This window comes from Achroia grisella, unplaced genomic scaffold, assembly GCF_030625045.1.
Source record: "Achroia grisella isolate CSIRO2021 unplaced genomic scaffold, CSIRO_AGI_Agris_v1 utg1295, whole genome shotgun sequence".
Lineage (NCBI taxonomy): Eukaryota > Metazoa > Arthropoda > Insecta > Lepidoptera > Pyralidae > Achroia > Achroia grisella.
In genome coordinates this window covers 1,243,717-1,267,514 of record NW_026712613.1, presented here as the reverse complement: position 1 = coordinate 1,267,514, position 23,798 = coordinate 1,243,717, and the positions used below count along the sequence as shown (strand labels likewise).

The window sequence follows — 23,798 nt, the reverse complement described above, 5'->3', positions numbered from 1 at the left end:
AATGTTATTTCCGTGTATGTGTCATATGCATGTAGTAAAAAATTTCAATGTTACAAACAGACACTCCAATTTTATTTATATGTACGGATTAGGACCCAGGAGTCAGACTGATCCTATGTTCTTCTACAACAAGTGCAATATTATTTGACATATTAAAAAAGTCTCTGTGAATTCGAAAACTTTAATAAAATTTGAAAATTTTAATACATTGAATAAATCCAAGAAAACAATAAAATGTTGATTTTTCATAGATTATACAATTATTTTCAATGATAAATAGTAATATTAAATGATTATATTGAATTTTATGGCAGACTGTACGTTTGTATGAATGGGTACAGTATTTTATCTCTATTTTCACCGTAATTATAAACACGAAACGAAACAGTAATTTTTATACAGACAGGGAGTTGTACACACTGGCTGGTTTAAAGGCAGTTCTTTATTTAGTGTGTGATGTTGATGGTTAGCTCGTATCGTGCATTTTTCTTATAATATATTCCATCTGCCAGAATAAAATTAGTGGAAAATGACTTTAAATGGTGCTGAAATAGTTCTAGACAGTCCAAACAATGCGTATTATTCAGGCCAAACGATTCACGGCCGACTGATATATGAGCGGGACAAACAAAAAACTTTTCGAGGTTAGTGCCGAATCCAAATACCTACACTAAAAAAAAAATAAGGCAAACCTGTTCACCTAATTATGCAATGCTTAATTTTTTGGAATGGTCGTTCTGTAGGCGTTTACAGCTCCGATTTAGTTATCTAGATTAAGATTTGAATCTGGCGACTGTATGACTGATTTGCCGGTAATGGAAACACTGTTAACAAACAGGAAGCAACCGCTCCCATGCTACATCTAAATATTCTGAGGATGTATCCGACATCGTTTATAAAAAATCTATGGCCTAGTTGCTCTGACGAGAACAAATCCTAATAGGTATCTACATCCTTCCCTGTCTGAAAATGTCCACAAATAATAAGATTTTTTACTTATAAATATAAAATTAGCTTCTGGTCGATTGCATTTCTATCGCCATCGCTTCCGCACTATACAAGTGCCGGGGTTGTGCTTAATATTTATGAGTAATAATAAATTATAAAAATTCCTTCATGACTTTTATACCAGATATGTCAGAGGCATTATCAGTGGGCTAATTATGTAACTTCGTTCGCAACGATTTTCGTATGTAACGTTGTGAAAATGACGTCATCTGTCAATAATGCGATCATATTGACGCCATTTGACGCTGTCAACTAGCATTGCAACGTAAACGCAACTTTACATATCGATAAAAATTATTTCTATCGAATGTCGATTTAGTAACCTCGTTGCAACGTCACGTAATCGCTATTTTGCCGAAATGACAGCGTGGAATTGAAACGGTTTTTACATTATGAGAAACAATTTAGAAGGTGTTTCTTTTGGTTACAATCTTTAAAATATCAGCATTAGCAGCATTATTTATCTTGTTTTGGTAATTTTCAGTATTACATATATTTTTATTATATTAAATATTACGTAGAAAGTCGTGAAAAGGTTTTAAATTTATTAAAATGGGAAAATTGTCACGACTCACAACATGACATCAGTGTTGCCAATTCGATATTTTATTTTCGTCCCAAATCACATAGAATGTTGTATTAACTAGAGTAAATGTTTAATATAAAATTAGGGTTGATTATGATATTAATATAATTAAAAAACTATTTCAATGAATACGGTGCTCTGTGAACGGAATACAACGTTTATGATGCTCTGTGATTTGTTTAAAGTAAATAAATTTATTTGTTTAAAGTTTTTACAATTATGTACAAATTTAAAAAGATGTGCCCATATCATTCTAAATTTATATGGATACTTACGTACTTACCTAGGTATCTATAGCAGAAAAGAAAATTTAATTTGTAGGTTAGATTAATATTATTAATGATTATAAATAGTTTGTATAAAATATGCTTTTATATTCAAAATTATTAACCTTATTTTTTCATTAGAATAGAATAGACTTTCTTTATTTTATTTTATTAAATGTCTATTAATAAAATTAAAATAAAAGAACAAGTGAACGCTGCAGTATATTTTGTAATTTTTGAACGCAATAAAAATTGTTTCAAATCAACCAACTAGTGTATTAACCCAATAATTTAAAATGTATCCCTCTAAAGGTATAAGCTATCTAATGTACTGACTTTTTAAATTGGTCGGATTAACAATATTCCGCTGCAACTTCATAGTAGTGTTTTATCGATAGAAATGATTTATGTTGCGGTCATTCGACCTTACTTGATCGCATTTTTTAAATTGAAATGATTTTATATTGCATCACAACTTCAACAGAAACAATTTCATATCGTGTTACATAATTAGCCCACAGATATAGGCTTAGTGGCAGTAGCGGCGTTAGTGTAGGGCGCGGTTGTGCGCCGCCCAGGGCGCCGGGCACAAACCGGGCCCTTTGTGACCTACGTAGATTCGGCAAGAAACATCGTTATAGATCACAAGTACCGGAATAAATCTGATAACTGAATATTTGTGACGAAACCTTAAAAAAATCATAAAAATATATATGAATATTTTCTTTCTTACCTCTATGATATAATCATAATTTTAAATATTCGCCTGCTTATAACGTAAGTACTTTAAAATATTTTTTTATTTGCTGGTACGGAACCCTTCGAATGCGAATCCAATTCGTGTTTGGCCAGTTTTTTCGAATGGGTTTGCAGTTAGAAGGCGTGAGTAAATTAAGGGGGAGAGGGGCGCCGCGCCGTATGAATCTCGCCCAGGGCGCTGGTAGTGCTAAAACCGGCACTGCTTGGTGGTGTCTAACACATGTTTACATTTCGTTACTTATATTTACAAGCTTACAACATATTAGAGCATAACGCGATGGACCCTATAAGTTCATATACTACGTTAGGTTCTAATAATAATAATTTTTATATATTTTTTTAACTATTCTAATGCTGTTGGCCGCAGCTGGGCGACTGCAGAAGGCACTCCAACCCCGCGAAAGAACTTCCAGAAGCGGCTGAACGCCGCCCGACAGTTACGACTTTAGTCTAAGGGCAAAAAAAAAATTCTGTAGTGCTGTACCTGTTTATAAGCGATGATTACCGTTTACCACCAGACGGCCCGTTAGCTTGTTTACCATTCAAATCACACGTTCGCCCGGGTGCAACACTTCTTATAACCGTGACGGTCCCGTCACTTTTGGTGATTTGCCAAAAATTTACTATGTATCTAGGTATTTCATTAGTTATTTATTACCACAATATCTATATGATATCATTGACCTGTGCAAATATTAAATCAAATACAAGAATATATCATCATGATGACTCTAACAATTAACAAAATATGTAGTATATATGTGTAGTATATATAGTCTTAGGTATAATATATGTCTAAGGTATAATCATATAGTATAAACACAGATAATATAATATTACATAGTATAAATATAGTTTATGATGTCTGTGCAGTTGAGGAGTCTGATTGTAAAATGGCGGGAACGGCCTAATTCAATGTGAAACGCAAATTAGCATTTTATTTATTTGAAATATATTTCTTTTGATTTATTGTATTTTATATGAATAATTAAAAAAAATATATTCTGCACTCCGTTTCTATACAAACTATAAGTGTGCGAAATATATTCTTAAGAATTCCTACTTCCGCGCAATTTTCTTAAAAAGGCGTACAAAATTTTGCTTCACGTATTAATGTATAGATAATCCGTGATATAGATTCTACAACGCAAAGAAAATCCAAATGTGTCTGAGTAATCCCATTGTCATCATTTATTAAACCTACTAAGTACGGAAACAAATGTACAATTTTATTCTGAGTTACAGTTCAACAAAAACCGCCCCTATTGCTACAGTTATAAGTGTTATTCCGAATGTTTTTTTTTACAATGTATAGTCGACAGTTCATGGTCGAGAGCAACAAATGAACAGAGCTAAAAATATTCTAGACGCATATATTTTTGGGAGTAAACTGTACTTTATGTGGAATACCTACAGTCTATTTCACCACTCTTCATACAGGCCTTTACTGGTATTTTGATCCATAGGAGAATAGTAATAATAAATTCCAATTTACTATTGTTAGTGTCTACTATGACATCAGCACACACGAAACCAACTTTTGGATTACCAATCTAGCTGTTACCCGCGACTCAGTGTTGCCAACACGACTACTACAAAATTTGTTAAACTGCTCTTAAAATTATGCCAAAAATATGCTAATTGTCATAAAATTATGCTAAAAAATATGCTAACATTTTCCAATATCAAATAAATTTTAGACCTTAGGCTACAGTATATTATCCTAAGTTATAAGAAGATATGATATTTTATATTGTTATAAATATATTTCAGGACAGACCATTGAACTGGCACCCATTTAGATCTCACCTCTTTTGTCGTAGAAGTCAACAATCAAGGCTTATATCATAATATTAAACTCGACTATCATTTCACATTTATGTTTTTGATGGGATAACAATATTTCCCTGCCCTCTTTAGACCGAATCTGATGTATAAAATAGCATTTAAGTTTTTATTCATAAATGGTTGCGAAGTTTGTTTTTAACTAGATTCATTTGACTGTAAACTCGTTCAATTTCTGCGTTAGAATGTGGTAGTGACAGTAACGACATCGCTCTCTGTGATAAATCTGCAAAGGTGTTATTAGAATCGTTTTATTTCATGGTCAAAATATGCTATATGCTAAACGACAAATAAATATGCTAAACACCGTAAAAATATGCCAAATTTAGCATAAAATATGCCAAATTGGCAACACTGTCAGCGACTTTGGCTGCTTTGTGAGATAAAATTGGATACGGGACACGGATATCATTTTATCATATGACAAACGTTGCCATTCCTATGAACAAAGATGTCATGCCTTTTTCCATGCACTTTCACTGCCTAATCTGTACCCTACAACCGAAACACAGTTTTCTTGTGATACCACTCATGCGCTGTCATTCCAGTGAAATAAGATGGCATGGCTCTTGTCCTGTAATTTCACTGCCTAATCTGTACCCTACAACCGAAACATTTCAATGGAATTATGCAGCCGCTTGTGCTAACGGTTTAAGCTGGCGGGGCACTGGCGAATGATAATATGAGTATATGGTCAAGTCAGTTTGCCCATCGTAACAAATTCACTAGAAATTTATCATGATAGTTTCCAGGGGAAAGCGCGTGGAGATCAACTTGACATGGTACATTGATAGCAATGGGATTTTCACTCCACATTACTAAAAATCCCCTTTTTCCAGCCGTAACTCACTTTACAAGGCAAGTTGCTTGGCGGCTGAATATGTGAATCTGAGGTACCAATATAAACGATTTTTTACAGTGTACCTTGGTTTGTTCGTTTGATTTGGTTTATTAAAGTACCTATATTAACTTTGTTTTAGCACAGATAACATAATAATACATAGTTTTATGTTGTAAGATTGTGGGGGTTAGACAGGCAATCTTAGTCTGCGTACATTTAAGTCAAATTGTTAGTCTTTATTTTAACTCAGAGTTTCCCAACATGGGCCCACGCCCCACAGGGGGAGGTGTAGGAGGGTATATATATTATGGTATAGGGGTATATATATATTATACTTATATGTTTTGAAAATTTACAGTTCCGTTGACAATTTACTAGTGATTTCTTCCTATAACCTATTATAGTCTTTAAGATTCTTAACATTTCAATTTTTTAATTTTATAAAATATGTAGCTATGTTATTAGGGACAAAGGTAGGGGTATGACACTAAAAAAGTTGTGAAACTCTGTATTTCAGAGAGCTTGTTACAGCTTATCTCGGTGTCGGTTATTAAAGTTGAGTAAAATTGTTTATATTTTTTTTAGGTATTTACATAAGAATGCGTGGGTATTGTGACGTCCACTGGAGCACTGACCATACACGCAGGGTCAACGACCGTACCGAGCATTACACAGTCGACCACAACTCGTACGAAGAATATATCGACCACAAGGTGTTCCTTGCTGGCGGCAACAGTGGTGAGACTGATTAGAATAAAATATTTTAGTTTCTGAATCAATACATTTTTTAATTTATTTGTACTAGGTAGCTGTGCCCTCGGTTTCACCCGCGATTTACAGCCTTTACGTTATTGTGATGTATAAACTATATTACTGTAAAGTTTTATCAAAATACGTTTAGTAGTTTTTGCATAAAAGGGTATCAAACATCCACCCATATTTTTTGTAAACTATGGAGTGAATTTTATATTTCTTTTATAAACATGCTGAAAAAATAACGTGAATAATGAATGTTAGTCATAGTCGGAGGTAAATAAGTTATGGCTGCATCATTCCACTCGAAATGATATAGCAATGATTCATGTACTCGTAAGCACACTCGAAAACGACGGACGTAGACTACTATTTCTTCATCTCAGCCCGGGAGACGTCCACTACTGAACAAAGGTCTCCCCCAAAGATCTCCACGACGATCGGTCCTGCACTGCTCGCATCCGATGCCTTCCAGCGATCTTGACCAGAGTCGGTCCACCTTGCTGGAGGCCCACGCTGCGTCTTCCGGTCCGCGGTCGCTACTCGAGGACTTTACTGCCCCAACGGCCATCTGTCCTACAAGCTGCCCTGCCCATTGCCACTTCAGTGTTGCAATTGTTCGGGTTATGTCGGTCACTCTGGTTCTTCTGCAAATTTCCATTTATGATTCAAATCATAATAATTTTTGGTATTAAATAGACTACTATTTAATGCCAAAAATTGTTAATATTTGAAAGGTAAGATGAAAGATTATATAGAAGTATCCTCATATTATTTAAAACTAGAATTTTTTTAGGACGTTGATTAAGTATAAGTTGATTAAGTGTAATAAGATCTAAAGTTTGTTTAAATAAATTTAAGGAAGTAAAATGATACAGGGGATGAATGTTTGTATAGAAATTCGTCATCGTCTATTCCACGCGGACGTAGTCGCGAGCACAGCTAGTTATTATCTCTATAATAATTAAAATTAGAATAATAAACTATTTGATAACATTGCTTTCAGCCAGAATGTCGCATCATTAGAATTATACATTTTAATAATAATAATAATAATAATAATTTTTATTTCAGACAACATGATCCATTGTGTTAGTAACAGCTTAATGACATAACTTATCCTAACTTAACCTATTTTGTTGTTAATATATTGTTTGTCTTTTCTTGACTGTATGTTATTCCCAAATGAACTACATTCTGTCTGTCCAATAGATTACACAGCGCAATCTAGTCCCAATCTAGGTAGAGCTTGTGTTATGGGTACCAGACAACTTATAGATATACTTATTATATACATGTATGTATACATAGACCAATACAAATAATAATATTCATGACTACAAAATAGGTGTACAGTGCAAGGAATTGAAGCCGCGACCATCGGAGGTGGTTTAAACTGACTATGTTTTAACCGCCAGGTCACTGTCTGCTATTAAATAAAACAGTGAATGATTTTAATTTCAGAGAAGATAAAACTGTAATTTAAGATAAATAGTTATTCCATGCTTTCTATCGCACGTATTATTAACTAGGTATCTATGGTCCATATTCATTAAAGATTAATGTTAAAATATCGATATATGATAACATATCAATATTTTTTTTAATTCATTTGAAAAATATCAATGTGTATGTAGAAATAGAAATAGAAACAGAAACAGAAATAGAAATAATCTTTATTCAAATAAACTTAATTTAAGCACTTTTGAATAGTCACGAATTTAAATATGATATAAGAAGGTAGAACCTTCTTATATTATATTCAAATTAAATTATACTATATATTTAAATTAAATTATAATATAATATTAATATACTTAAATTAAATATCTAATAATTAATTTATGTTATCAAAACATGGGTAATGGAATGTCTTACCCGCCTGGGCTACCGGTTTTCACTGGCGGGACACCAGTGAATGATGATAGAATGACCATGACATCCCATCGTGGCGAATATCTCCATCAGAATTTAAAATGATGGTTTCCAGTGGGAACCGCGTTACTAGCAATGATCATCAGTCCACATTACTAACAATTCCGATAGGTCGTTGATAACATGGACACAAGGCTTAGTCCCAAGTCCAAAAAAACAAGATTAGTAATAATAATAAGAACAGAACAGTAACGGGTTAAGGTTAAGTGGAAACACCTTCGTTTTGTTATACTACAGTGCCGCGACTTCGGACGGGTATTTGTACCTTATTTATTCAAAACCTTAATATACTATGCACTTTAACCTTCCTCAGAAATAACACTGTTGAAGTGTTGATTATGAAAACTACATGAAAAGTAGTAGTTCAGTAGTTTTTATAATTATCGCGAATATACAGATAGATGCGGCAAAGAATTTTCATTTATAATGTACTAGCTAATCGCCCGGCTTCGTCCGGGTATGGTACATGTATTATATGTATAAACTTTCCTCTAGACTCACTCTTATCTATTAAAAAAACCGCTGTTGCGTAGTTTTTAAGATTTATGCATACACAGGGAGAGCAGCAGCGACTTTGTCTTATACTGTGTAATGATGTATACTAGCTGATACCCGCGAATTTGTCCGAGTGGAAGTTAACTTTTTTTTATTAAAATAAATAAAATTTCCAAAAGCGTATTCATTACCAATCTTCTAGTGATAATCACGTCAAATTAATTGATACAACCGTTTCATAAATTAGCACAAAAGTGTATTGTTTTATGCTAATTTATGAAACGGTTGGATAATACACAATCAACATTTTTTTAAATGTTTTTTTATGTAAGTACCGTAAGTACTTTCAGTAGGCATTTAGTGAAAAGCTGTTAATTTGAAATTACAAGCAGACCACAGATAACATAATATTAAACAGACACTTCAATTTTATTTACTTGAATAGGTACATATACTCGTACATCGTTTTCGATATCGATGTTTTTCTGATGTCGGTCATCCCTTTTACTAGCCCTCACGGCGTGGCATCGCTGACGTCCACAACGCAGAATATTGATCTGCTTTACTGTTTCGTGAATGACGTCATTCTGCACCAGTATTTCACATATTACAGAAATGTATAGGAAATGTGTACTTTCTTTATTTTTTTTGTGGTAGAGCAAGCTGTACGACCACACGTGGTTGTTCAGCTCGATTGGGCCGCTCGAACCGGGAAATACCACACCTCGGCAGAAAACCGGCGTTAAGCGATATCGCGTTTCGCATGGTGAGCTGTAGGTTCCGGACGCCCCTCCCCCTCCCCCTATCCCTTTCCTACTTCCTTCCCCTACCCACCCCTTTCTTACATACCATGGCAGCGGATTATAAGAGATTTTTACCCCAGGGTGGTACCAGTAACCATGTTACTGGAGAATCCACCCCTGAGATATCACACTCAGGCTGCCCTGCGTATTCTGGGGTGGGCAATTCTCCGCTCAATTTGGCCAGAAGGAAACCGAGCAAATCTCCATCGGCGTTTCCCTTGCTCATAGTCAGTTTTTGCAACATCAGGGGAATTCATTCCAATCTCAACGCCGTTCACCACCATCTTGAGACGGCGAGGCCGGCTTTGCTCTTCCTTACGGAGAAGCAAATATCCTGTCCCGACGAAATTTCGTACTTGACCTACCCTGGATATAAATTGGAACACCATTTTATTCCACAGGCCGGTGTGTGCGCTTATGTCAGAGAGGATATTTGCTGTCTCCGTCTTGGTACACTTGAAGGTACTGACCTGTCCATTTTATGGTTGCGTGTAGATTGCGATGACCACCCCCGCATCTATGCATGCTTATACAGGTCCCATAGCGGTAACACCGAAACTGACCGACTCATTGAACACGTCCAAATGGCTACAGATTTTTTGCTCCAACAGATTCCCTCCGCTGAGGTCGTGATTCTAGGTGACTTCAACGCCCATCACGCTGAATGGCTCGGTTCACGTACCACCGACTATGCGGGGAGATCTGTTCATGGCTTTGCTTTGGCATATGGTTTGACGCAACTGGTATCCTCGCCTACGCGAATTCCTGATGTTGTTGACCATATACCTTCACTGTTTTTTTTTTTTTTTATATTTAAATACATTTTTCCACAGACATATTCGTCCGTGCCTTTTTTAATTTACTTTAATATTATAATATTTATTTAATTTCCATTTTTGTACAACTCCAGCCGAGATGTTACAATTTGCCTAACAGTGACACCGAGGCAGACCTTATCCGTCTGGCCCAGAACCACCGCTGGCCGGCCGGGTGAGTTGACAACATGCAGTGTCACCCATCTTTATTTGGAGGATTAGATTTACCAATATGCATATACAATTATATAAACCTAATACTAATAATACCTTCACTGTTAGACCTTCTGCTGACTTCTCATCCGGACGGATATCAGATCTCTGTGGAAGCCCCACTGGGATCCTCTGATCATTGTCTGATACGGAGCGAAGTGCCTCTCACGCGTCCTTCTTTGCCGCGATCTATTGGTCGACGTCGTGTTTGGCATTTTAAGTCGGCAGATTGGGATGAGATGCGAAGTTTTTTTGCATCTTACCCATGGGGGCGAGTTTGCTTCGCACTGGACGATCCCGATGCAATAGCTGAATCTGTCACCGATGTAGTACTTCAGGGAATGGAGATGTTTATTCCAAATTCCCTGGTACCTGTCGGTGGTAGATCTCAGTCCTGGTATGGCGGATCCTGTAGATCGGCGTCTCGCCATAAGCAGGAATGCTTCCGTGCCTGGATTGCAGCTGTGAAGTCGAGTGATCCAGATCCCAGTGCCCATAAAAGGAAGTATAACTCCGCTTCCAGGTCCTTCAAAAGAGTTATAGCCACAGCAAAGTCGGAGCACATCAGCAGAATTGGTAGGAGACTGAACAGTCTTCCATCTGGATCCCGGGCTTTTTGGTCTCTTGCCAAGGCTGCTCAGGGAAATTTCTGTCAGCCATCTTTTCCACCACTGCGCAGAGAGGATAACTCGTTGGCCCAACATGCTAAAGAGAAGGCCGATCTCCTTGGGTCTCTTTTTGCATCCAACTCGACACTGGACGATAGGGAGCAATCACCGCCGGTCATCTCGCGGTGTGAGACTTCTATGCCAGAGGTAAAATTTACCCAAAAGCTGGTACGTAAGTCTCTTTTCTCCCTAGATATCCACAAGTCGAGTGGGCCTGACGGTATTCCTGCTATTGTGCTCAGGACGTGTGCACCTGAGTTGGCTCCGGTACTAACGCGTCTTTTCCGGTACTGCTACTCTACAGGTGTAGTCCCGAAACTTTGGAAGACGGCTTTGGTTCATCCGATCCCTAAGAAGGGAGAACGCTCAGATCCAGCTAACTATAGGCCCATAGCCATCACCTCCTTATTCTCAAAGATCATGGAGTCGATTGTCAACCGTCAACTCCTACGATACCTAGAAGTGAACCAGTTGATTTCTGATCGTCAATATGGCTTTCGCCAGGGTCGGTCGGCTAGTGATCTTCTAGCGTATTTGACACATCGATGGGCAGAGGCTATTGAGAGTAAGGTGGAGGCCCTGTCTGTTAGTCTGGATATTGCGAAGGCCTTTGATCGGGTTTGGCACAAGGCTCTTCTTTCAAAGCTACCATCCTTTGGGTTGCCTGCGAAGTTATGCAAATGGGTCGCCAGCTTTCTCGCTGATCGGAGCATCAAGATCGTTGTCGATGGTGCTTGCTCCGACCCACACTCTGTGAATGCTGGTGTTCCACAAGGCTGTGTGCTATCTCCGACTCTGTTCCTTCTGCATATCAATGACATGTTACAAATCAACAACATTCATTGCTATGCGGGTGACAATACCGGAGATGCCTTGTACAGCGGCCATGCTAATATGTCGCAGGCAAAAGTTATAGAGTACCGGAACAAACTTGTGTCCGAAATCGAAACTTCACTCCATCAAGTTTCGGTCTGGGGTCAGGAAAATTGTGTTCAATTCAACCCCAAGAAGACACAAGTTTGCGCGTTTACCGCTAAAAAGAATCCATTTATCGTATCTCCTCAGTTTCAAGACACTCTCCTTGATGTGAAGCCAAATCTCGAGGTCCTTGGCGTTGATATATCCAGTGACGTTCAGTTTTGCGGTCATTTGGAGGACAAGGCTAAAATAGCCTCAAAGAAGCTTGGTGTGCTCAGTAGAGTGAGACGGTATTTCACGGCGGCCCATCGCTTGCAATTATACAAGGCGCAGATCCGGCCGCATATGGAATACTGTTCTCATCTCTGGGCCGGAGCACCACAATACCAGCTATTTCCATTTGACCGCATTTAGAACCGAGCAGCCAGAATCATTGGTAATCAACGTCTATGTGACAGACTCGACCCATTGGCTCTGCGTCGAGATATTGCATCTCTGTGCATTTTCTACCGCATATATCACGGGGAGTGTTCTGAGGAATTGTTCGGATTAATACCAGCTGCTGAGTTTCACCACCGTACCACCCGCCAGAAACTGAAATACCATCCTGATCATCTGGATGAATGGCGGTCTTCCACAGTGCGGTTTTCTAGAAACTTTTTGCCACGCACGACCACATTGTGGAATCACCTTCCAGCAATGGTATTTCCGAACCGATACGATATTGAAACCTTCAAGAAAAGAGCTTATTCCTTTTTAAAAGGCCGACAACGTACTTGCAATTCCCCTGGTGTTGCGGGTGCTCATGGGCGGCGGTAATCACTTACCATCAGGTGAGCCGCATGCTCGTTTGTCCCCTGTGTTATAAAAAAAAAAAACTTTCTAATTTTCTATCTAGAAAAATTATAACATGTATTACTGACTACTTGACCAGACTTCGCACGGATGTACAAACATACATAAATAACCCTGGACAATAGTTATTTATGTATGTATGTACATAAATAACCGTTGCCCAGGCAATGAACACAGTCCCACGGTAAGCAGAGATTGTGTTATGGGTGCTAGACAACTGATGTAAATACTTAGATATATTTGTTTTGTCAATAGTTACACATATACCTTCCTCATGAATCACTCTATATATTGCTAAAAACTGCATTAAAATCCGTTGCGTAGTTTAGAAGATGTAATCAAACAGATAGCGAGTGTGAGTTCATTTTATACTATGTACTAAGTAAGATAATAAAAAATAGCTGTTAACGCAACTACCTCCGAGTGGAGTTAATTTTAATGTTTCTAAAAACAAGCACTGTAAGTACTACTCCTTATACCATTAACTATCTGCGAGTGTAAATCGCGTCAAAATCGATCCAACCGTTTCAGAGATTAGCAGGAATAAGCAAGACAGATATTTTTTTAGAAAGAGAGACCCATGCTCATGACATAATCTACCTTTTTTTTTTCTTAAACTTAACTGCCCACCGTTGAGAAAGCAAATATGCAGTTTTCCTGCGACATTACCAGAAACTAAAAAGTTCTTTCGATTTCCATTACCCAATTGCAAAATCGTGGCGAATTGGTTAGTCGCGTGATATGAATATAACAGTATCACATTATCATATCATTACATAATCGTTCGAAGAATATCAACCAATCCATCGCGAGGCCTTACATATTCATTACTTTAAATTATTCGACTACCTTTTTATGTAATTCGAATTTCAAATAAGCTACATCACTTTATCATATGACACCCGTGATACAACTCCTGTGTTGCCATTCTAGAGAACAATTTTTTTTAAATTAGGGTACGTAATATTATTAGTCTGACCATCAATACGGTTACAAATAAAAATAAACAAAATATTACATTTGAATTTGGAATCTGTCATTTTTTATGAATGTTCATTTTGTTTTCGCGTTTTCTAATAAATGATTATCCGTTGGATTATGATTTAGGGTCAGTTTTAGAGAATCGCTTGCTCTAAACACCTTGATAATTTGGAATCACTATCCATAAGATTGACAGTGAGGAATTTTCATCGTTTAAAGTACTATATTGCAGCCAATAGAGGTCATTTCGAATAAGCTTTATCTATATATTTGTTATGTTTTTATATTAATGTTTAAACTAACACATATTACTGTAGTTACTTTTAAACTTTCGTTTTCGTTTCGTTTAATATAAATTATTAAACGAAACGAAAACGATCTATCTATCTATTATCTACATTGACATCGCTGTTACTCCAGTCAGCTCGTGACCACGGTTGGTGCGATTTAGTCGAAACGTTAAGACTCGTTTAATAATATAAATACTACTGTAAATAATAATAATTATACACACGGTGCTGCTCGCCAGTTCTCTTACTTGAAACTCGGCTTTGACACGCTACCGTGTGTCTAGATAATGTATAAAAAGAAATGTTATATGCAATAGGAAAAGTAATTATTTTTCTTTGTAGTGATATATAAAGGTTGCCCCAGAACTCAACGTCACGTGAGAAAAATCGTTTGAATATTATGGGCATTTGAGAAAATCCTAGAAATTTAGTCAAACTGTAACGATTTTTCGGTCGGTTCATTTTTATTATTTTTGTTCATTTAAACTTTGGAACCATAACCCTAAATAACATTTCTAGAACCATAGTCAAAAATAATGATACAATTGCCTCAAGTTTTCTAGAATTAACGAGTATTTGTTAAATCATAAATATATAATTTTCAAAATTTATCGACTTTGAAAGGCCTCAATAATCACTGGATTTTTTTTATTGGGGTGTTCTCAAAGAAAAATATTTATTCAAAGGCCAATGAGAGCGTAGCCGAGCATTATTTAATTTTCTGTTTATTACTCTATCAGTCATTGAGAATTGTAAGTTGCATGCCTCTTGAATATGAGGCGGACGTTTGTACCTAAACACTTGTAAGATTTATACCGTAAATGTTGGACCAAATTAATTATCTTATCTCATTTCATCTGACCCCATTTCATCTCATCTCACCTCACCTCACCTCACCTCACCTTACCTCACCTCAGCTTATCTTATCTTTCCAGGTGACCATCATCTCGGACCTGGCAAACATGAGTTCCCATTCAGCATTCATATCCCTCCCTCATGCCCGTCGAATTTTGAGGGGAGCTACGGACACGTGCGTTACGAGCTGAAGGTGGTTGTCGACCGAGCGTTTAAACTCGACCAGGAAATATCTGCACCCATCAGGATAATGGCACCACTCGACTTGAACAGAGAGCAATACGCTAAAGTAAGTAACTAGTTATATATTCGTTCAAGTACTAAGAGGTTACTTTTAACGACCTCGGTGGTCTAGTTAGTGGCTAGCACACCGCTTTAATTCCGATGGCAGTTCGATTCCTGACACGATACAAGTATTATTCATGAGTAGGATTGTTTTTATCGATCTAAGTGTGTTCTATGAATTTATTTGGGTAATAATGCCAGAAATCCCACTCATTTCCCACGGGGTGGATGATCTTTGAGATCATTTTTCACACGGAAAAAGAGACTACTGTTATACCTCTTATAGACAAGCCCAAAGGCTCTAGAGGGGAGGACTTGGATATACCAATCATATCAACCACAATGTCTTCGTTTTTCCATAAAATTAACTCTATTATAGCCACCAGATTCCATTATCCAAGTTCATTGTACAATTGAATGTCGAAGCTCTTGATTGTAGGTACTAATCTTACAGATAATAGTAAATTGTGAAGCACAACAGTAATAGTAAGGAATGAAATGTGTTGGCAGTACGCCAAATATTTTACCATTGATATACTGTAGAACTAGTATACAGTACAGTACAGTACAGATTCAAATTAAAACAAATTATTATATAATTAATATATGTTATTATACTCGTCCTATTTCAGAATATAAAAATGAGATATTGAATTAAATATTGTACAATATTATTAATGAATAATATATATACCTCCATATTATGTAATAATATGTTATCTGTGCTCCATATATACATACATAGGTATACCTACAGTTTACATTTATTAATAATTAAGTGAATTAGATGCTATTATTATTATGGTTGTTTTTATGTATAGTATGACATTTTATCTATACATATAAATAAAATTGGAGTGTCTGTTTGTAATATTGAAATAACCGTTTTACACTACATGCATATGAATACAAATGCGATACATACATGCTGCATGTTATGCGGAAGTCCATTTCACTACTTAATGGGTTTATATCATTTTGTTTAATTCCGCTATAATTAGCATGTGTGGGATCACAAATATTCGTGTTGACTCTCCGGCGACCAAACACGACCAAAGAAATTAAACTATTTGCAGGATCCCATTCAGCTGCAACTCAACGACTCGTACTGCTGCTGGTGTATAAATTCAGGATCCTCGGAGACACTGCTGAAGTTGCCCCTCACGGGGTACTGTCCAGGTCAAGTCATGCCCATCGAGTTGAGTTGCTCGAATAAGAGCAATATAGAAATAGAAAAAATTAAAATAGCCATCAAAAAGGTCAGTATACATTATTTTATGACTCATATGCCTGACCTAACGCTGCTATAACATGCTGGTGAACCATCAGTGGAAGCACCACTAGGGGTTCGAATCTCGGCTCAGGCCGTCGTAATTTCGATCCCCGTTTAAATTGGACGGGGGATCCATCTGAGGAGGGCGTCAGTGTTAATTGATGATTATGTAAAGGGTTCCGTTACATCTCAGCACTAAAGCATTTCTAACAGTTATTTTATATCCACCATAGTATAAAATCGGTTTAGTGCTATATGTGCTGTGTGAAATATCCTGTGTAATTATTATCTATATGCAGGAGGTAACGTACCGAGCAGTCAACAATCCCGACTCGAAGAGCGAACGCGACAAAGTGGTAGAGGTGAAGAAAGGTCCCGTGCCCGCCAACAGTTCCCGAAGCTGGTCCGTCGAGCTGTCCGTCCCCGCAATAGATATATACAACCTTAACACGTGCTCCCATATAGATATAGAGTACGAACTCAAAGTGAGACGTAGGAATATTAATTTATAATTAGTCATCGTACAATGAATTGCTTGTACATTTTTATAGTCACTTTTATATCACCGGAATTTTTCTCACGTCAACGTATAATAATACTTTAATATTTAATTGACTGCTGAACTCTCTTATTTCCAAAAAATTGTGTAATTAAAATGACAATCAAAATTAATACAAGAGATGGCGTTAGGCTGTGCGTAATAAAAACATGTTTAACACAGTTTACTATAGAGGGCACTACAATAGAACAGATAACTGTTAATACTGTGTATAATCGTCACCGCCATGACCAAAAAAGCCTGGTCGCTTTTTTTTCGGACTACTCTAGTGCTGTTGTCCGTAGCTGGCCTTTACAGCTTTACTGGACGATAGAGTGCGAGTGCAGATGACACTCCAAACCCGCGGAAGGACTTATGGAGTAGGCCAACTCTCGCCTGACGGATACAACTTTAGTTTTAGTCTGAGGGCACCCACTAGGTGTTCAAACCTCGGCTCAGGCCGTCGAAATTTCGATGCCGTATAAATTGGACGGGGGATCGATTGGAGGGGAATATAAAAATAATACAATACCTATACATGGGTTGGGACGAAAGTCAAACATTAGCCCGTTGAAATTTTTTTACTAGCGCCAGCTAGTAACAGATCTGAAAAACAAGTATTAATAATTTAAATGTATACATAATTAAATTACATTTAAAAATTAATCTCTATATTTGTAATGATCTTTTACATAAGTTTGTACATAGCTTATTTAAAAATAATTGGAGCCGAGTTTCTTTCCAGTTCTTATCTCGAAAGCGATATAACATATAAGCAACGATAAATTTGACATATCATAAGGTTCTGTAATAGTCCTACATGAATAGAGATATTTTGATTTGGTTCTAATTCATATTTTTACTTTCTGCAGGTAACTGTATCCCCAGAAGGTTGTCACGACGATACTGAAGACTCTTGCCTGCTCATCTTAGGCACAGTTCCTCTGGTCGGTTACCAAGATAACGTACAGAATCCCATGCAAGACCAGATGCCGCAACAACCCATAATTACAACACAAGTTCAGAACTACCCAGGGAACAACACGGCGTACCCAACACCAATTATTAACCAGCCTTTACCAACAGTTTCCCCGTATCCGGGCGCAGCACCTTATCCTGGCGCAAATCCCCCTTACCCGGGCGCAGCACCTTATCCTGGCGCAAATCCCCCATACCCTGGCGCCAATCCTCCATATCCCGGCCAAAACTCTCAATACCCCAACCAAAACTCACCTTACCCCGGTCCGAACTCGCCATATCCTGGCACAAACTCATCATCCCCTGGTCAAACCTCGCCATACCCTCCTCAAAGGTCGCCTTATCCTGGCAGAAATTCGCCATACCCCGGTCCAAATTCTCCGCATCCTGGCAACTCTCCTTACCCTCCAGCAAATCAACCATACCCTTCTAATAATTCATCCTATCCAGGACAAAAACCGCCATATCCGGTTGGGATTAGCCCTTATCCGGGTTCCACATCACCATACCCTAACCCTCCGGTTTCAACCACACGGGTACAGTCTGGCACTATAGGTTTCCCAGTTGGAACTCAAGATGAGGTCACGATTCCACTACTGCCACATGGAGCTAGAGTACCTTTACCTCGGGTGAGTTTTTACCAAACGAAACTATTGACTGTATTAACATTATAAATGAGAAAGTGTGTTGACGTCGTCCATGACGACTGCGTTTTTTTCCTCAAAATTTTTGAGGAAAAAAGTTTGACGAAGGTTTCCCTGGCCTAGCGGTTTAGCGTATCTTTGTAAGGATGTACTCGTATGTACTAAATAACTAACTAGTACAAAAGTACTGATTTTAACACTAAACAAACAATATACTAACTCGATTTCTTGCCTATCAAGTACCACTCTTACATGGCGACCCTGGCAGAACTGATAATACTTCCGATAGTCGTGGGTTCGATTCTTCGCAGTGCAAACATTTAATGATCCTCATCGGTTATATTGCTCTGGGTGTGTTTGTATGTATATTAATTATGTATTTACAAAAAAAATGTATCTAAGTATTTATATCGATGGTCTAGTACCCATTACACTAGCTCTGTTTAACTTGGGACTAGATGGTGCTGTTAACCATCCGGCTTATTATTAGGATTTTGACATTGTAATTTAAAAGAGTAACGCGAAGCTTAGCCCTCACTAAGCACTGCATAACGGTCTACATTGAAATAATTGGTTTTGGGATATGCATCATCTGCACTAATATTATAAAGCTGTAGAGTTTGTTTGTTTGAACGCGATAATCTAAAAACTATTGGTTCAAATCTTTGTCGTTTTGGATAGTCCATTTGTCGAGGAAGGCTTTAAGCTATATAACATTACGCTACGACGAATAGGAGTCGAACCGCAGTGAAATTGCAGAAGGTGGTGAAATAAAACGCAGACAAAGTTGCGCGGGTCAACTAGTAATTAATAGGATCGTTTGGTCAAGTGCCGGTTTTGAGGGCCCGAGATATAGCGTGCAAAACTTTGGAGCCATCAGGCACCGCCAGGGGCGACCATGCCATAGCGGCAGCATCTGATAGCTTATATGGGTATTCACTGTAGACTACTATGCAACTTCAACGTTACTCTTTATTACTTACTAGCTGCGCCTGTCGTTTCACCTATTTATATTTCAATATAAAATAAGGCCTAACTGTTATTCTGATGCATACGCTATTTTACTGTAGTTTCATCAAAATCCGTTCAGTAGTTTTTGCGTGAAAGAGTAACAAACATCCATACTCACAAACTTTACCGTTAATAATATTATTAAGCTTTAGTTATATAAATATCATTTGTGCAGAGCGCCAGCCCTGCTCCCAGTGCGCCACCCGCCGCAAAACCGGATGATAACGGTGAGTCCATACGTGAAACAGATAGGGTTGTCACAGCCATTCTTATGGATGATAATGACAGCCTCGGTGGTCTAGTGGTTTAGCACACCGCTTTACTATCCGATGGTCGTGGGTTCGATTCCTCGCACGGTACAAACATTTGTATTCATGAGTATGATTGTTTGTATCGGTCTGGGTGTTCTCTATGTATAATATGTATTTATTTACAAAAATGTATCCATGTATTTATATCAGTTGTCTAGTACCCATAACACAAGCTCTGCTTAGCTTGGGACTAGATGGCGCTGTGTGAATTGTCCTGAAATATTATTATTATTATTATTATAATGGAATGGTGCACCAGCCTGCGCTGTTGGTTTACGCTGCGGAGCACCAGTGGGGGATGATAGGATGAGCATAAGGTCAGGCCAGTTGGCCCATCGTAGTAAATTCACCAGGAATTTACCACGATGGTTTCCAGGGGGAATCACGTGGAGGGTAACCAGACATGGTACATTGCTAGCAATGGTGTTATTGTCCACATGTCCATAGTCTAACAATCCCCTTCCCTTTGTCAGGGCCATTGTTAACCGTCGATAACTCAAAAACTTTGTACTTTTTTTTGTACTTTAAAAAAATTATGCGAGTACTATATTTCGTACTAGCTAAACCCGCGACTTCGTCCGCGTGGAATTCAACTTTATTTTTCTAAAATAAAAGTAGCCTAAATTACTCCTTATTACATCAGCTAACTGCCAATAAAAGTCCCGTCAAAATCGGTCCAGCCATTTCAGAGATTACCCGGAACAAACAGACAGACAAAAATTGTAAAAAATGTTAGTTTGGTGTATGTACCGTATAAATATTCATCATATGCATGTAGTAAAAAATGGTTATTTCAATATTACAAACAGACACTCCAATTTTATTTATATGTATAGACTAGTTTTTACCCGCGGCTTCGCTCGCGTTAATTTATACCCTTGGGGGTAGAATTAATCAAAATCCTTTCTTAGGGGATGCCTACGTCATAGTAGCTTTATGCATCTCAGCCCGATCGGTTTAAAATTGACAAAGTTTCATACAAACTTTCATCCCCTATTTTATCCCCTTGGGGGTAGAATTAAACAAAATCTTTTCTTAGCGGATGCCTAAGTCATAACATCTACCTGCATGCCAAATTTCAGCCCGATCCGTCCAGTGGTTTGGGCTGCGCGTTGATAGATCACTATGTCAGTCACCTTTGAGTTATATATATTTAGATGTATAGATTAGGCTGTTCGGTATGATTAGGGGCTTTATTTATCTGCCAGTTTTGTTTGTATATAAGAAGTTTATTAAAATAAAAGTAAATTTCGAACATATATAGTTATATAGAAGAGTATAAGATAATTAGTAATCAGAAGTACAATAGTTGAAGAATGTCTGTAGAAGTTATTTTTGTAGATAGTTTTTCCCGCGCTAACGCAACGCGCCACAGATTCATAATATATCACGGCGCGCCGCGCAGCCGCAGTAGGATAGCGAGCGCATTATGGCAGTATGCGCGATGTTAATACTATGAGTATTAACAAGCACATTAGCTGAAACGAAAATGTTATATAGAAGAGTATAAGATAATTAGTAATCAGAACTACAATAGTTGAAGAATGTCTGTAGAAGAAGTCCTTTTGTAGACTGTATTTCCTGTGCAAACGCAACGCACCACAGATTCATAATATATCACGGCGCGCCGCGCAGCCGCAGTAGGATAGCGAGCGCATTATGGCAGTATGCGCGATGTTAATACTATGAGTATTAACAAGCACATTAGCTGAAACGAAAATGTTATATAGAAGAGTATAAGATAATTAGTAATCAGAAGTACAATAGTTGAAGAATGTCTGTAGAAGTTATTTTTGTAGATAGTTTTTCCCGCGCTAACGCAACGCGCCACAGATTCATAATATATCACGGCGCGCCGCGCAGCCGCAGTAGGATAGCGAGCGCATTATGGCAGTATGCGCGATGTTAATACTATGAGTATTAACAAGCACATTAGCTGAAACGAAAATGTTTAATCCGTCTGTGCTCATCTGATTATACCTACATTTGTTATATATACATTTTAAATACCTTTTTTCCTTTGTTCTATATTAGTGTCAGTTTCAAAATTATGTCTTTTACCATCAGCGACCTGAGTTTCACCTCGTATTAAAATGATTAGTAAGTAAATAGTCTTTAAAACCATCACATTTAAATTTAGTACTGTGCTACTGTTCCTTAACAACAGTAATGTTACATATAACCTTATAACTTTAGAGTGGAATTTCCAAAGTATTTTTTTAGTTAATCTAGTATTAGTTGAATATATCTCTTATCACCTATGGTCTCCTGGTATAATAATAGTTCACTCATTCATTCATAATTTAAGAGCTACGCTCTTGTCGGTGGAGCTCTTGCCACTCTCCGCGATCTTCCATCATGCTCTTTAATTCTTGATACGACACGACTCCCATTTTGTCCTCAATTTGTTTGATGTAGCTATGTCTTGGTCTTCCCCTCCCCCTCTTTCCTTCTATTTCCCCTCAATAATAATTTTCATGAAATCATCGTGCCGTATCAAGTGTCCTAACATTTTTCCTCGTCTATTTTCTATTGTGTTCAATATCTGCCTTTTTTCTTTTACCCTGTGTAGTACTTCTTCGTTTCTTACTTATATATAGTAAAATATTATAATAATAGTAAAATATTAAAATTTATATATTTGGATAAACCTTTTACTTGAATTCACGCGAGCAGCACCGTGAGTAACAGCTAGTATAGTAATAAACTCAAATCATTAATTGCAGATAATGGCGACATCGAATCGAACCCTCCTTACAATCCTGAGTTCATGAAGGCTAACGAAAACAAGAAGAAAGAAGACGAAAAGACAAGTTAAAATGTGTATGTAACGCTTATGATCTCTTAATTTTAATGTTCTTTTGAACTGCAGTTCTACTTTTGAGTTTAAACTACTAACTAACTACTTTGGATTTTAATACAAACCATTTTTGAACGGTTCATTTGAAACAGAATCAAGACTAAACCAAATATCAATAAAATGTTAGTTGGAAGTGATCTTATTTTGAATTTAATACGAAAAGGTGCAAAACTACGCAATCCAATATCATTGGATCGGAATTGAATTCTGGAGTAAACAAGTAGAACATTAGTATTAAAATATGAAAGTAGTCAATTTAAACCCATTGCACTCATTTGCACTAGTTAGTTATTTTACCACTAGTGGATAAGGGTTTAAATAGAATTAATAACATTTTATTTAGTACGTATTATATTATAAACATTTAATATACTAATTACGCGGAATAAAGAAGTTATACAGAGTGGACGCTTTTCAGCCAGTGGCTATTCTAAATACTAAATTACTGTCAGTCTTTGCTGTGGATCTTAAGACTTTGCAGTGGATGATGTTTATATTTTTGTTACGAAAAATAAGCTGTTAAGGCAATCTACGGCCAACAGCGTTCGAGTACGAAAACAAAATTCGTATTAATATGTAATATTATGTTATCTGTGGTATTACAGACACCTATAGATATTTGGATAAAGAATCACTTGGTCCTAGTATAGATACGCGCGAAAAAGTGAAACAAAAAAAAAACAGTAAAATGCAATTCCTCACGAGTGCGGTGACTTTCCCGCGATAAATCGCGGACTACTTATTCCGCGTGAAAGAATGTGGCAGCAATTGCCTACATTATCTATACATCTATACATATAAATAACATTGGAGTGTCTGTTTGTAATATTGAAATAACCGTTTTTTGCTACATGCATATGAATATAAATGCTGTACATACACCAAAATAACATTTTTTACAATTTTTGTCTGTCTGTCTGTCGGTCTGTTTGTTCCGGCTAATCTCTAAAATGGCTGGACCGATATTGACGGGACTTTTTTGGCAGGTAGCTGTAATAAGGAGTACGGTTAA

The 23,798-nt window shown here is 37.3% G+C and overlaps 2 protein-coding genes across 2 annotated transcripts; one reads left to right on the top strand and one right to left on the bottom strand.

The window, feature by feature from the left end:
- Nucleotides 1–492: 492 nt before the first annotated feature.
- Nucleotides 493–22,909, top strand: LOC131855016 (arrestin domain-containing protein 17-like). Its single transcript, XM_059206227.1, has 8 exons — nucleotides 493–644; nucleotides 5,891–6,043; nucleotides 14,967–15,175; nucleotides 16,248–16,430; nucleotides 16,744–16,929; nucleotides 17,855–18,589; nucleotides 19,791–19,842; nucleotides 22,653–22,909. The coding sequence occupies exons 1-8, from the start codon at nucleotides 530–532 to the stop codon at nucleotides 22,742–22,744; spliced, it is 1,725 nt and encodes a 574-aa protein (XP_059062210.1). The 5' UTR covers nucleotides 493–529; the 3' UTR covers nucleotides 22,745–22,909.
- LOC131855015 (uncharacterized) lies at nucleotides 9,748–11,468 on the bottom strand. Its single transcript, XM_059206226.1, has 2 exons — nucleotides 10,377–11,468; nucleotides 9,748–10,077 (listed from the first exon to the last, which is right to left on the bottom strand). The coding sequence occupies exon 1, from the start codon at nucleotides 11,021–11,023 to the stop codon at nucleotides 10,385–10,387; it is 639 nt and encodes a 212-aa protein (XP_059062209.1). The 5' UTR covers nucleotides 11,024–11,468; the 3' UTR covers nucleotides 9,748–10,077; nucleotides 10,377–10,384.
- Nucleotides 22,910–23,798: the final 889 nt, after the last annotated feature.

Excerpts from the sequence above, each read along its gene's own strand:
- LOC131855015 (XM_059206226.1), bottom strand. The coding sequence starts at position 11,023 with ATGTTGGGCCAACGAGTTATCCTCTCTGCGCAGTGGTGGAAAAGATGG.
- LOC131855016 (XM_059206227.1), top strand. The coding sequence starts at position 530 with ATGACTTTAAATGGTGCTGAAATAGTTCTAGACAGTCCAAACAATGCG. Across the intron at positions 16,431-16,743 it reads TTAAAATAGCCATCAAAAAG|GAGGTAACGTACCGAGCAGT; the intron begins GTCAGTATACAT and ends ATCTATATGCAG. Across the intron at positions 19,843-22,652 it reads CGCAAAACCGGATGATAACG|ATAATGGCGACATCGAATCG; the intron begins GTGAGTCCATAC and ends CATTAATTGCAG.